This window comes from Candoia aspera, chromosome 4 (genome assembly GCF_035149785.1).
Source record: "Candoia aspera isolate rCanAsp1 chromosome 4, rCanAsp1.hap2, whole genome shotgun sequence".
In the NCBI taxonomy this organism is placed as follows: domain Eukaryota; kingdom Metazoa; phylum Chordata; class Lepidosauria; order Squamata; family Boidae; genus Candoia; species Candoia aspera.
Genome location: NC_086156.1, coordinates 77766621 through 77781525, shown reverse-complemented (window position 1 = coordinate 77781525; position 14905 = coordinate 77766621). Strand labels below are relative to the sequence as shown.

The 14905-nt window shown below is 38.9% G+C and overlaps 1 protein-coding gene across 1 annotated transcript in view; it reads left to right on the top strand.

Moving 5' to 3' along the window:
* Positions 1-3803: 3803 nt before the first annotated feature.
* The window catches only part of TOP2A (DNA topoisomerase II alpha), a 31109-nt gene continuing 20007 nt past the window's right edge, over positions 3804-14905 (top strand). Inside the window, exons 1-13 of the mRNA XM_063302058.1 lie at positions 3804-3940; positions 6384-6536; positions 6908-6998; positions 7298-7361; positions 8292-8437; positions 9135-9232; positions 9530-9742; positions 9878-10051; positions 10682-10783; positions 11639-11776; positions 11912-12050; positions 12671-12828; positions 13418-13543. Of these exons, the coding sequence (XP_063158128.1) occupies positions 3908-3940; positions 6384-6536; positions 6908-6998; positions 7298-7361; positions 8292-8437; positions 9135-9232; positions 9530-9742; positions 9878-10051; positions 10682-10783; positions 11639-11776; positions 11912-12050; positions 12671-12828; positions 13418-13543 (1635 nt within the window). The 5' untranslated portion in view covers positions 3804-3907. The remainder of the gene's footprint in view (positions 3941-6383; positions 6537-6907; positions 6999-7297; positions 7362-8291; positions 8438-9134; positions 9233-9529; positions 9743-9877; positions 10052-10681; positions 10784-11638; positions 11777-11911; positions 12051-12670; positions 12829-13417; positions 13544-14905) is intronic.

Here is a 14905-nt window from a genome sequence, read left to right as displayed (position 1 = left end):
TTACATTAGTGAAGGACTTAGAAAACTGAAGTTAATTCCTTATGAAATTGGGTACATTTGATCAGAATCTTGCTCTTGGCCATTTCTATTTTAAATTCATACTCCCCCATTATTTATGTAAGACAGATGTGGGGATTTTTAAGCAGACACTGTATATAGGACCTCACCACAAGTGGCCATGTATTTTATTTCAGTTTGGGAGGGACTGGGGTTTTTCTTAGTTTCAACTGTGTTTTCATATCCTTTGTGCTTCAAATTGGTAGGAAGCCATGCCACAAATTTTTGGCAGTTGCAGTTAGAGGAACTCCAAAGGAACAATTGGTTTGGGGAGTATATGCAACTTTGGGACTGTAGTCTGCATATTCTGATAAACGGAAATAGATTTTTTTAAAGTTAATGACAAAAAGGACTAAAATTTGAGATAAAAATGAATGTCAGATTATCAGAATGTACTGTCTCCTCCTGAATGGTAATCTCTGTAGCTGCACAGGCTGCAACAATATTCAAGAGACCTTTTTCACGTTAGTCACTTAGTCTTCCTCTCACCACCCACTGAGGCACATATAACTGGCTTTCCCACTTGTTACGCTCCATAGCTTGTGAACAGGCTATAACAGGTATCTTGAGATTGCTGGAGATGGTGAGGAGTTTAGGTGGGGAACATGCACACACACCTTTCAGTGGGATAATAACCTTTATGGGATGGAGGATAAGTGAGTGAGTTTGTTGTTTATTCATTCAGTCGCTTCCAACTCTTCATGACTTCATGGACCAGCCCACGCCAGAGCTTCCTGACGGTCGTCAACACCCCCAGCTCCCCCAGGGACGAGTCCGTCACCTCTAGAATATCATCCATCCACCTTGCCCTTGGTTGGCCCCTCTTCCTTTTGCCCTCCACTCTCCCTAGCATCAGCATCTTCTCCAGGGTGTCCTGTCTTCTCATTATGTGGCCAAAGTACTTCAGTTTTGCCTTTAATATCATTTCCTCAAGTGAGCAGTCTGGCTTTATTTCCTGGAGTATGGACTAGTTTGATCTTCTTGCAGTCCAAGGCACTCTCAGAATTTTCCTCCAACACCACAGTTCCAAAGCATCTATCTTCCTTCTCTCAGCCTTCCTTATGGTCCAGCTCTTGCAGCCATATGTTACTACTGGGAATACCATTGCTTTAACTGCTTTAAGTGAGTGAGTAATCCATGCTAAATTACAAGGAAGCCCACAAAGAATCCTTTGTTAATCCTCTAGCTTTATGGAATACAATATAAAGTTTGTTTAAGCACTATGATACACACACAGATTTCATCCTTCCATATTCACCAGGCAAATGGCCAAAGAGCCCGAGAGAAATGAAAGGAAGGACCTTCAGCTTCAGATGATGTGTGACATATATTGTTTCTCAACTAGTTTTCTATTTGGACCTCCTTTTTATAGCAGTTCTTCTTTCCATCCCAGCAGTGCCTCACTGGTCGTTGCTGTCATTGCTAGCCTAAGTTAAGTCTGGCTGGATATGCAATTTTGATCAAGTGGCCAGCTTCCAGACTGAACCAGTTTCAGACTGGATCACTCACTGGTCTCTCCACATCCAAGGCGACATTCTTTATACTGTTTAGTTTCAGTTTGTTTTCTTGCTCAGTTTGCTGTTTGTTTGTTTTTCTTTTCTTTCAGGCCCTTGCCATTTTACTATTATGGACTATTTGAGTCCATAATATTCATCATACTTTCATGGAAATCAGTCCTATTGAACATCAGAACACATATATCAAGGCAAAATCCTATCCTGCTTCCAGTGACATGTACAATGCTTAATATAACATGGATGCCTTCCTCATTAGACCCCACACTTGCACAGCACTTGAGCAACACATTGACCAGGAAGTGGTATAACTATGAAAAAAGATTAATCACAGTTTCCTCTATCTTGAGATTGTAAGTCATCTGTTCTAAGGTGAAAACTAGATCTTTAAGTTCTTCAGTCCCCAGAAATCCAGATTCTGACTTCCAATGGACATTTCTTAGCCACCAGGGATCAAGATGCCAGATGGGACAGGCATTTGACTTGATGCAAAAGTCCTGTATTGCATTCATATTGTTTCCTTTCTCCCCAAGAACGTACAACTGTCCAGCTGCCTGATGTAAATTAATTGAGAAAAAGTGAGAGGTACAGTCAGACATGCAAGAAAACTTCATTTCTGAGTGGAGATTTGACACTGCATTCCACTGATTCTCGTCAAACGCTATTGGGGGTTTGGATATAAACTTTGTCGTATTTAAGTCCTTTGAAATCATCAAATTTCACTGATTTCAATTGGCTTATTTCACCTATATACCCACTCTGCAGAGATGATTTCATGGATACCATGTTCCACCCCAAATTTTCTGCTCCCCTTTTACTTCCTCCAACCACATGATCAGAACTTTCGACAAAGTCAGACAAAACATCCTATTATGTTATAGTCATTCTTCTTAAAATTATTACTTGAAAAGGCCACCATTTTGAAAGAAATGCATGCCCTCACTCCTCTATTCCATAACAAGTAGTAGAAACCAGTACAGCTAACTAGAAAGAGGATTTCTTCAGTCTCTTAGGGTCCCAGCCAACTGCTTGGTTTCCTTCCTAGCCAGAAATGATTGGATGCATTCATGTGCTCTGCAAATTTCTTTCTTGTAATAACACGATATATATTGAGCTTTATTAATATCGTTATCTTTAATAGTATTAATGGCTTTAAGTATCTCTGTCAGTATGTTAGATATAGCAAACTCTTCTCAATAAATTCTGTCAGTTCATTCCTCAAAAACAAAACAGATGCTAAAATATTTTGTTTTACCATTCATTCAAATTATATTATTATTATTATTATTATTATTATTATTATTATTTAGATTTGTATGCAACCCAACTCCCAATGATTCTGCTCACAACAATAAAAGAAATTACAGTAAATCCAATAAAACATTAAATATAAGAGATGGCAAGTGTGACAGACCGGTTGGAATGAACCAAAAGGATCTCACTTTGACAGTAGTAAAACGTGGAAATTATTAAAGCTACTGTTTGTTCGGTTGGTTGGTTAATAAATATAGCTTTGTCCAAGGTCGATCTTTTCTTTACACTCCTAATTTACTTATTGTAGAATAATTGCTGCCTCAAGAATAGGAAAAAATATATTACGCGTACCAACAGAATACATATTTAAGCATAATAACCTAGGGTGATTAATTTGCAGACAAGCTCGCGCGCTGGGCATTATTCCAGCACTAGGCTCACTGGCCCATCGGAACGCCAGTAACTACTGTAAGTACCACGAAGTCCGAAGTAACAACGGGAAGGAGACTCCAGCGCCTTCACTTACAGGAGGAAAGAATGAGGGCGAGGGAACCTTTTTTTTTTTCAAAGTGTTTTTCGAATGTTCTAGTGTTGTCCCTATTGGCTGGGTAAATGTCCCTCCCCTCTTTCGTTCACCTTATCCGCTCTCTTGCCCTCAGAAGGGATTGGTCAGGCCTCCACGGAGGCCTACGTTGATTGGTGGGTTGCGTTTTAGCGGGTTTAGCCGTGTCTTTTGAAGTTCGCTCCAGTTCGAAGCGGTGTCTCTCGCAGCTCTTCGACCCTCAGCCGTTGGCCGAACGAGGTGCGCGGGAGCGGTTGGTTAGGAGAGCAGTTGGCGACGGCGGTGCGCGACGCTTATCGTGGGTCGACGGAGGCGACAACTGCGGCTCTTCTCATCCCAAACCTTAGTCTTTCCCCCAGTCCCCCAGCCAGCTCCACCTATTCCCCCCCGCCCCCACAGCTCGGTAAGCGCGGGTATTTTGAGGCGTTGATCTTCCGTATCTGCCGTAGCTTGGCCTTTTGCGAAACGCAGATTTCACCATCCCCCTCTCTTCTCCCTTCCCCGCGCTTCTAAAGCCACTATGGATCTCGACAACTCCTTCTCCCCGCTCAAGGTAAGCCTTGGCCCCATCCTGGGTCTGTCTCCTTTCTCCTCTCACCGTGTTCCCAAGCAGTTTAAAAACGTCCCTTTCTGACGCGATTTCCTCCCTTTTGTTTGTTCTGGGTTACCTTGTAACTGGTTGGGATCCGATTCCTCCCCCCACTGTGATTCATTTATATATAAGGTTATATAAAGACTATGACTCCCATCATCTGCATCCCACGTGATTGGCTGTGGTTGATGGGCATCCTAGGGTGGCTTAAAGGATGCTGGCACATGTACTGAATGTTATGGGCTGTATCCAGGTAGCCATACTTGGATCATATCCATTGAAATCAAAAGGTTAAAAGGCATAAGTTTTCATAAACTACAGCTGATGGTTCTGATGAAGGGAGCTTAGTTTGCAAAAGCTTATGCCTTTTAATAAAATTTGTTAGAAAAGGTGCAACCAAACTCCAACTCAGCTCTCCTTCAAGTATAGCTAATGGGAAAGGCTTTCTCTCTGAGTGCCTGAAAAATTATTGCTATTCATAGGCAGTGTCCATGTAATTTATCTTCCCAATAACACTATTGAAATATTGTACATTTGAACCAAAGTCATTCAGTTATGTTTAAAGAGCAGTAGCAGCTATGCCAAGAAGACCTTTGCCCAGATTCATCTGGTGTGCCAATTGCACCCTTTCCTGAACAATAATCCCTTCTCATGGTCACTCATGTCTTGGCCACCTTGCATGTGGATTATTGCAATGTACTCTACCTGGGGCTGCACTTGAAAATCACTCAGAAACTACAGCTGGTCCAGTGTGAGCCCTTACGGGCACACCTCAATATACCTATGCAACATTTCTGCTAAATAAGCTGCACTGGTTACAGCTGAGCTTCCTGGTGCAATTCATCTATGGAGCTCTTCATGGCATAAGGCCTGGCTATCTGAGGAACTACTGTTTTTCCATCATTTCAGCCTGCCCCCTAAAATCCCATCCATTAAGCAGTATCAGCTGGTGGGATCTAGGATGGGTGTCTTCTCTGTTATGGTGCTTGCCCTTTGAAATAGCATCCCTCTGGAATTTCACTGCCCCAGCTCTGCAAGTATTTAAATGATCTCTGAAGACTTTTTTTTTTCTCCAAGCTCTGGGATAGGTGGTATTGTGCCCGTGTGGTGTGCCGTGTCTGTTTTAGTTACAGAATAGCTGTTCCTCGTATTATGTTTACTGTTCTGTTTACTTTTTGTTTTGTTTTTAGGTATTGTATCTATTTTTAATTTGTACCCTGCCCAGAGTCAGTGTTGAAATGGGTGCCTAATAAATATCTTAAATAGGAAAATGATCCAAAATATGGCAGAAAATATCATGTAATTTCAATATCCTCAGTAAAAATAGAATGAATTATTATCTATATTTTACTTAAGCAAAAAATATTTAGTTTTGATCTAAAGAATGTGTGGACAATATTTAAATGTCTAGGGACCATATTTAATGTATGGGGAGATACCAAAGTCTGGTATAGAGAGGATAGTGTTGCATATTCACTTGGGTCACATTGGATCTATGAATGGAACTGAGATTTTTGCTTTGTGAGTATGTGTGTGAAAATATGTATTTAAGCCTATTTTAGAATTGACACTGCAAAGTTTGTGCATTCTTGATACAAAAGACTAGACCAACCAAAAAGGGTTAAGTCCACCTCTTCTGGAGGAAAACTTCTGATATTTTTTGAAGGAAACAATTTTTGTTCAGTTTCAAGTCCACCTTCTAACAGAATCAGGAGTTTTTCCTTTCATTTTCATTAGAGGGATAGACACTTATAAAAAGAGGGACAAAACATTACAATGTAGAAGGGGGAATAATTTGGCTGCAATCAGCTTGTAGACTGGAAACTCCCAAGTGGGAGAGAACCGGCTTGCCACCTATGTTACATGGAGGCACAGACAAACTGCAGGCATGCCAAAGGGACCAGGACCTTTTAAAGCAGATGGACCCTGGTGATGTGATTAAACATCTGCCTTAGTGTTGAAGCTAACTACTCACTTGCTAGGATATCTCTGTTTCCCCTGTGGGGGTTCTCCTACAGAGAGCAACTGGGGATCACTAGTGATACAATCCTATCAGCCCTAAGTGAGGAAGCAGCACAGGACTGCATTTGACCTGTTAATGTGGACAGTATGGGAGCTAGAATGGGCTTTGCAATATGCCATTTGACACTTTCCATCTTGATGTGAAGCTGGTTTTGTACACCGATTATTTCCTGTAATATCCCAGTCAGCTAAGATGCTCAGTCCGGAGCTGAACTCCAGCAACGTGTACCCCCTTTCTCTTTTCAGTTTGTTTTATTCGTTCAACATTTAGCTCTGGCATGTATTTTCTGTGTATTTTAGTCCCATCTGCGTTTCTTATTACAAACAGGCAGGCACCCAGTGAGCTCCTCCTTGCAACTTTTCTTGTTTTATTTCCATTGAGGTTGTTGATGTGAACCCCAAAGTTGGGAAGATAAAGAATGAGGAGGCAAAGAAAAGGTTGTCTGTTGAAAGAATCTATCAAAAGAAAACTCAACTGGAGCATATATTGCTTCGGCCTGATACATACGTTGGATCAGTGGAACAAGTAACCCAGGTAAAAAAATATTTTGTTGGGGGCAGAGACAAGATAGGTTGCTTTCCAAAGTATTTTGTATTATGCTATTAAATTAAAATTATTATTGAGGTTTTTCCAGGCAAATTACATTTCATCAGCCAAATAAAATAGTTTATAATTTTTCTTTTTTCTCTATGGAAAATTCATTTCCAATATTACAAACCACTTATGATTAATGTGAAAACAATTGGCAGTAAAGTCATGAAAACTGAAAAGTTAGTATACTTTTTTTTAAAAAAACAGATTTTTGTGAAACATTGAAATTAGCACACTGATTATAGTATGTATATGTTTCAGGATGCCTCAAGATTTTGCAACAGATAAACACAATTACTCTTTTATCTCCTCAGCAAATGTGGGTGTTTGATGAAGATGAAGGGCTGAATTACAGGGATGTCACCTTTGTTCCTGGTCTTTATAAAATCTTTGATGAAATACTAGGTATGTTGACATGTGGATAACATACATTCATAGTGAGGGCATCAAGCATTTTATGAGCACATTTTTTTTAGTTCCAAAGATGTTGAATAACATGTTATACCAAAGGTATTGCAATGAATTTTATGGTAGGCTTTATGAATAGACTCGCTGCTTGAATAGGTATCAGAATGCTTGTAAAATGCTTGGTCTTGTTTGGTAAAAGTTGTTGAAATTAAGTGTGGCATAAATTGAATACCAAGTGAAGCGTTTTAACTGGTAAGTATTACCGGTCACTAAAAAACTGTCTTTCTTTCTTTTAGTCAATGCTGCTGATAACAAACAGAGAGATAAGAATATGTCTTGTATCAAAGTTACAATTGACCCGTAAGTCTTGATCAAGGTATTATTTAATCTTTCTCAGTTTTGTTGAGGATTGTTTCACTGGGAAGGGAATATGCACTTTTCCGAAACTATCTGTCTTCTTGTGGCTTTAGACAGTAGTGTAATGTATAAAATAGAATTTGACTTTCTGATCACATTAACTGTTTGAACTGAATATATGAGTAGAATGACTGCTCACCGCTTGCATCAGAAACAAATTTGAATTGTTTGACAGCCCTTTTATACTGACTCAGGACAGTAGTAATATTGGCAAAAGTGGCTATGATAATTGCCTATTAGGTAGTAGTATGTTTTTCAAACTGGAGGAATGGTCTGCATATGATCTATACCATAGCATAAAGGGCAGGGACTAGAAAGATTTGGGAGGAAATCCATATGGGAATAATTCTGTTGGCTCCTTTTTGTAAATTATTTAGGAACTTTTAAGTTCAGATTACTTGGGCTCCCCCTGCTGTTATTAGATAGTCTATTTGCAGAATATGCATATAAATTATGACTATCAGGTCAGCTATTAATCTTGAAAATAAATAATTAGGAAAGATTTAATAGTGGTAATGGCATTTATATAAACAAATATCAGGTTAATTAGAATGCTTCTATGGTAATTGATTTTTAAAAGCTTTGAAATCTTTATTAAAGGATACAATAGATCACTGTGTTGTATCAAACAACCTGAATTAGAAGAAAATAATTCTTTATTATAATTTGTTTTACCACCAGATTTGAAAACAGTGTGCTTAATTGAATTTGCTGCTGAGGGTTGCCTGTCACTGAGTGAATAAATATCTTTTTTGTTTTGGCCTGGAGAGACAAGAAGTTTGCTTTGCAGTTCTTTGAGTATCAGTTTAATTCTATGAATACAGGAATTTTATCTGTTCCAGATTAAATAAGCAATTTGTTTTCTCTTTCTAGGGAGAATAATACAATCTCTGTGTGGAATAATGGGAAAGGAATCCCTATTGTAGAGCATCAAGTAGAAAAAATGTATGTGCCAGCTCTTATTTTCGGGCATCTTTTAACCTCCAGCAACTATGATGATGATGAGAAAAAAGTCACAGGTCAGAGAAAAACTGCAGTAAGAATTTACCATTTTAGAAAATTACAGATGAGAGAATGTCTTAAGGGGACAGCCACTTTTAAACAATTTTAACTGCCTCTTATGGGAATAGTTGCAGCTGAAGCTTCACACCTGTGTTTCTAGTATGGAACTGCAAGATGTGAATGAGCATGAAGTCAAAACTTTATTCCATCTTTGTCCCGTTTCTGTGTTCCAATCACTTCCATACAGAGTACATAAATGAGTGAAGCCTTGTTTTTTTTAATGCACTGGAATGGGTAGTAGCTAAATAAGAGATAAGAAAACATGTGGGTTATTTAAAACTGTATGTCTTAATTTTTACCAGTTGCCTTATTGCAGAGATGGAGAACCTTTGGCCAACAACTTGAATAGGATTAACCAAGGTTCCTTATTCGGTCTCTGCCCCAGCCCCCAAGCCTGATCCTTTCACCTTTCTCTGAATACAGCAAAGGAGCAAGCAGTGCTCTCTACTTTTTCCACAAAGCCAACTGTGCATCTTGTCTGCAGGATGTGGAGTGCCTAACAAATTCATCAGAGAAATGCCACTGTATGCATGCTTATTTGTGAAAAGGTTCTATTGATCTTAGTGGGGGCTTGTGAGTAAACATGCCTATAATTGAAGTATACATCTTTTCAATGTTACAAAGCATTACTGTGAATTATTAATATTTTTCCAGGTGGCCGAAACGGTTATGGTGCAAAGCTGTGCAATATATTCAGTACCAAATTTACAGTGGAAACAGCATGCAATGAATATAAGAAGCTCTTTAAACAGGTATACAAAAATAATTGATTCCACTGTTTTTAAACTACAAGGCCCCAAAACTTTATTTTACCAGCTTCTAAATTTGTTCCGCATTTGGTTATTAATGAATCTACTTGCACATCTCGCTTAGTGATAAGCGTATCTCAGATATTTAGTGATAAGCATCAGGAAGTGAAATCCAGGTAGTTGGGCCAACAAGGCATATACAGTTTAATCCTAGATTAGGAATTGTATACTGTAGATGAAGAAATGTATCCTCCCTCCAATGTACCTAACATAATTCTATTGGTCTTCATTCTTTCTCAGATGTGGACTAACAATATGACTAACGCAGGAGAGATGAAATTGAAGTACTTTGATGGCGAGGACTTCACGTGTGTTACTTTCCAGCCCGACCTGTCAAAATTTAAAATGACTGCATTGGATAAAGATATTGTGGCTCTGATGTCTCGCAGAGCCTATGATATTGCAGGATCAGCTAAAAATGTCAAAGTATTCTTGAATGGAAAGAAGCTACCTGTGAGTTACTAAAAAGGGCAAGAACAAATCTGCTAGTATGCAAAATCCACTGGCCCTGTCATTTAATATGTTAACAGCCAAGGCAATTGTTCTCTTCAAAGATTGCAGAAATATTTGTGCTTGTCTCCTCTGTAGGTCAAAGGATTCCGTAGCTATATAGACATGTACATAAAAGATAAAGTAGATGAAACTGGCAATGCATTGAAAATAATCCATGAAGAAGTTAATGACCGGTGGGAAGTGTGTCTAACCATGAGTGAAAGAGGCTTCCAACAAGTTAGCTTTGTCAATAGCATCGCTACTACTAAGGTAAATAGTTACAGAAGTATACTTTGCTATTGTGAATCTGCCATGAAAGGTTTTAAATCATACCTTATCAAAGCATTCAGTGATGGAAAGAAACATTCCTCATTAGGCATCTATTTGTTGTTGAAGACTTACAGCTTTTTTACTCTGAACATTTTTGAAAGACTGAAATTTCACTTCAGTATTTGAATTGTACTTTCTAAAGATGTACCCATGGATTATAAAGAGTTCTTAATTTTACATCCTGTTTTTTTACTGAACCTGTCTTGGTTTAGAACACAGATATATTGTGTAATGTGATTATGATCTCAAGATTATTGGCTGAAAATGCACTCCAATCTTAGCCTTTTTGGGTTGGATTGGAGTTCTCTTTCTTGAGCTTTTCATCTTTGAACCTAATTAACAATCCTCTGTAGAGGAATTGTAATGTGGGTTATAAAGAAATAAATGATTGATTACAATAAGAACAAATATGGCAAAATCCTCATGAAAAACGGGATTGTACAGAATAAAAGCTTTTTTTATTTTAGGCTACTGAACTCACAACTACTTTTAGGATTTGCTGTATTTGCATTGCCAAAACACATTGTAACATCCTCTCCCCCCCCCCCAAAAATGTGACTTTTCTTATAGGGTGGCAGACATGTAGACTATATCGCTGACCAGATTGTCAACAAACTCATAGATGTAGTAAAGAAAAAGAACAAAGCTGGAGTTGGAGTAAAGCCTTTCCAGGTACAAATCTCAAGTGCTCCTTTTTTCGCCAATCTCATGCTGCTTGTGTGAATTGAGAAATAATGCCAGAAGTTTTAATGCATGCTTCTTATGCTTCAGTTTCATGGAAGAATAGTTACATCTTTAATGATGCTCCCCAGCTGTTCTTAACATGCTACAACAATAAATACAGACTAGGCAAGATGTTGTGCAAATAGAGGAATATTTTAAAAGATAGGATGATGGGATACAAAAAGCACATGTTTACTTACAAAGTATAGCTTGTATTAGGATGGCGCAGCACTTTAGATGTGAAAGCAAAAAGATGCTTTGGAGCGCATGGAGGAGCTCATGTAGCATTTGTCTAGTCCTTAAAACAAATATATCTTCTGCAGTTGTGCAGCTGCTGCATAATCCCAAGAAAACATGTACATAAAAGATAAAGTAGATGAAACTGGCAATGCATTGAAAATAATCCATGAAGAAGGATTCAGACAACGACCCACTGTGTGTTCTCACATGCTCCAAAACACCTTTATGCTTTTGAATCTGAAGCATTGCACAACCTAGTTTTCAGATACCATATAGCAAATTTAAACCAATAATAATGCTACCTTCAAAAGTCCTACTTTTAGCTTGTTCTACATAGTGATCTACCATTATGTTGGAGCATTCCTATCAATTTTGAAAATGCATGATCTGTCTTTTGGCGGACACACCTGTCCAGTCATTTAGAAATTGATTGTATCACATTCCAAGAGCCATACTGAGAGTTTGGGTACTTACTACTTTTGCAGCCAGGGTTGTTTGAGAAATGCAGCCATCCCTTTAGCTAAAAATGTACAACCTGTAATGCTATCTGCTTCCTAATTCTAGGTGAAGAATCATATGTGGGTCTTCATAAACAGCTTGATTGAAAATCCAACTTTTGACTCCCAAACAAAGGAGAATATGACTCTTCAAGCAAAGAATTTTGGCTCAACATGCAAACTCAGTGAAAAGTTCGTCAAGGGGGTAAGTGCTATGAGATTTGTTTCTTAACTTATTCTGTGAATTCTGACTTGAGCAAAAAAATGAGTCAATACAACAATAAACCATTTTATGGGACACTTCAGAATTACTTCCACAACCATTTTTTCACTTTTCTAGGCTGTCGGTTGCGGCATAGTGGAAAGCATTTTGAACTGGGTCAGGTTTAAAGCCCAGACACAACTAAATAAGAAATGTTCTGCTGTTAAGCACACTCGAATTAAAGGAGTTCCTAAACTGGATGATGCCAACGATGCTGGTATGTGTTCCAACTGTGCTATAAGCACTGGAGTCTTGCTGTTTTTTATAAGTTGAATTTGAGTCCACGTGGAGCAGGGCCGGGCAATCCTTGTGCCACCCACTTCCCTACAGCCACTTTTTTTGAAGCCCCAATAATTTCTTCAAGATGAGGCTGCTGAATGTTGGTGGTACAACCCTTTTTGTTCCCTTTAAAAAAAATTAAAGCCCCCAAAATCTCAAAACGTAATAATTAAGATGTTGGTCCTGTCCCTCCAGGTTGCTGTAAGAAGGCTATTTCCTCCTGTTATAGAATATGCAACTCAGATTCCTGAATACAAGGTTCAAACTGGGTTTACAATTATAGAACTAGTAGGAAGACAGACTGGGAATTCTTACTTCCAGATAGCATTGTGGAGGGCAAGTGTCTTGGGATTAATGGATAGAAAGGAACCAAATCTTCACTTTGAGGCAGTTTACGTTGTGGACAAAGTTATCTGTCTCCTTTTCCTGAACCCCAGCTCAGTTGTGTTATACCAAAACATGAAAGAAATCCCTATTTCTTGGAATCAGAACTTTGGAGATAATCCATAGTGTACTGCTAGGTGGAATTCTGAGTTATGATATTCAATTCTCTTTCAGGGAGCAAGAATTCTATCAACTGTACCCTAATTTTGACAGAAGGAGATTCAGCTAAGACACTAGCTGTTTCTGGCCTTGGAGTTGTGGGTAGGGACAAATTTGGAGTATTTCCACTACGAGGAAAATTACTTAATGTACGGGAAGCCTCCCACAAACAGGTTAGTTAGCAATGCCTTGTAACGATTCCTGTAGTCTTTATTTGAACTTATTTTGTGAGAAAGAACAAGTATGCATTCTCATTTAAATTGTAACTCAAAAATATGTTATAAAACCATGGAGTGGTTGGTTCTTGAAGTAAGAGCCTTGCTACTGCCTTTCAAGAGTGGTAATGACAATCCCTCTGCCCAAGTGATCCTCACTGGTTTGTGAGATGTGACTGTATTAGAGTAGACAATATATGGGCTACTTGCAGTACCCAGAGGGGCTCCCCCCAAATCATGCTGCTGAAATTCAGTAGTAAAATATCAGGCTCTGAAAGCAGAATGTTGGGTTCTTTCTTCTATAAGTATTTGAAATAGAAAAACCTCCCAGCCACCCCAAAAACAGGCTAGAAATATTGTCCCTGTCCCCTTTGATGAAATCTCTGTTTCTGACATCCTGCCATTTGCTTTGAGTTGCAATCTGCCATAGGCTAAATGAAAAGGTGGTTGAGGTGACTTGGAACTTAGTTGACAGTGCCTCTCTCCAGGGGGAGTGTGAGGAGAATAGATTTGTATTCTGAATCTAAGAAATGCTGCACTTTTTCAGATAATGGAGAATGCTGAAATTAATAACATTATTAAGATTGTGGGGCTACAATATAAGAAGAGTTATGATGATGAAGAATCACTCAAAAGCCTCCGTTATGGAAAGATCATGATCATGACGGATCAGGTCAGTCTTAATCCCAGAGACAATGGTATTGTATCCAGACAAAAGGGTTCTTCCAAAGCCAGTCTTTTCCAATGCCTTCAGCTAATTAATGTGTCTCTTAATTCAAGTGTTCTGAAGTGATGTGGAAATATAAAACTTATTCCAAACTGGAAGAATTTTTTTAATGCTTTTGTTCAAATCTATTGGAATTCTTCGCTTTCTTTTTTAAATCAAAAGATTAAGGAAGAACAAAGATGGGTCACCTTAGACTTATCATAAAATTGCTATAAAAGAAACAAAAAGAAAGAGAGTTTCCTTCAGTTCTCAGAAAGATAACATGCAGTACAAAATCTCATCAGCAAATACAACAATTTGAAAGGGGACCACTTGATGAAGTCCAAACCATGTAGGACTTGAAATATCAGCTTGTTGAATCAGGATCAGATACAAACCAATGTACATTTCAGAATCCATTTCATACTCTTTAGCAGTATTTTCTATTAGTTTATTTCCATGGTTTTTTAAAAGAAAAAATCAGTGCTGTGTGCTTTTCTTCTATTCTAAATACTCTGATTTACCATTCCCAATTCCCAGAAATGCAGAAATCAAGCATTCAGAAACATTTAGTAATAGCTAGAGTGGTTTAGTATGGGAATGTTTCCCTTGTGCTGTTATTTCTGTGTAAGTATCCTATAACTGCAGCATTCTAACTAGAATAATTGTGCAGTAATTCTTTATCAGTTGTAGCAGGGATTCCTGGGCCATGGACTGGTACCAGCCCGTGGCCTGTTAGGAACCATGCTGCACAGCAGGAGGTGAGTGGTGGGCAAGCGAGTGAATTTACAGCCACTCCCCATTGCTTGCATTACCGCCTGAGCTCTGCCTCCTGTCAGAGAAAGCAAGCCCATTGGCTGCTATCTCCAAATGGCATGAAGAAAAAGAATAAAAGGTCAGGAAAAAGAGGAAGTGCTTGAACCATCCCGAAACCATTCCCCCCTCCCCCTCCTGGTCCGTGGAAAAATTGTCTTCTGCAAAACTGGTCCCTGGTGCAAAAAAGGTTGGGAACCGCTGAGTTATAGGGTAAACAATTGATCAGTGGATCAGTTTGAGTCTAAAGCTATTGTTGAAGACTACCAATCATAACTGTTTTTGCAGTGTAAAACAATCCTCCCCTTCTTGGTGCCTTCCAGAGGTGCTGAACTTCATAATCCATGGCTGGCCACATGGACTGGAAATTACAGGAGTTGTAATGTAGCCACTGAGAGCCAGTTTGGTGTAGTGGTTAAGCCTTAAGGCATCAGGCTAGAAACCGGGAGACCGTGAGTTCTAGTCCCGTCTTAGGCACAAAGCCAGCTGGGTGACCCTGGGCCAGTCACTCTCTCT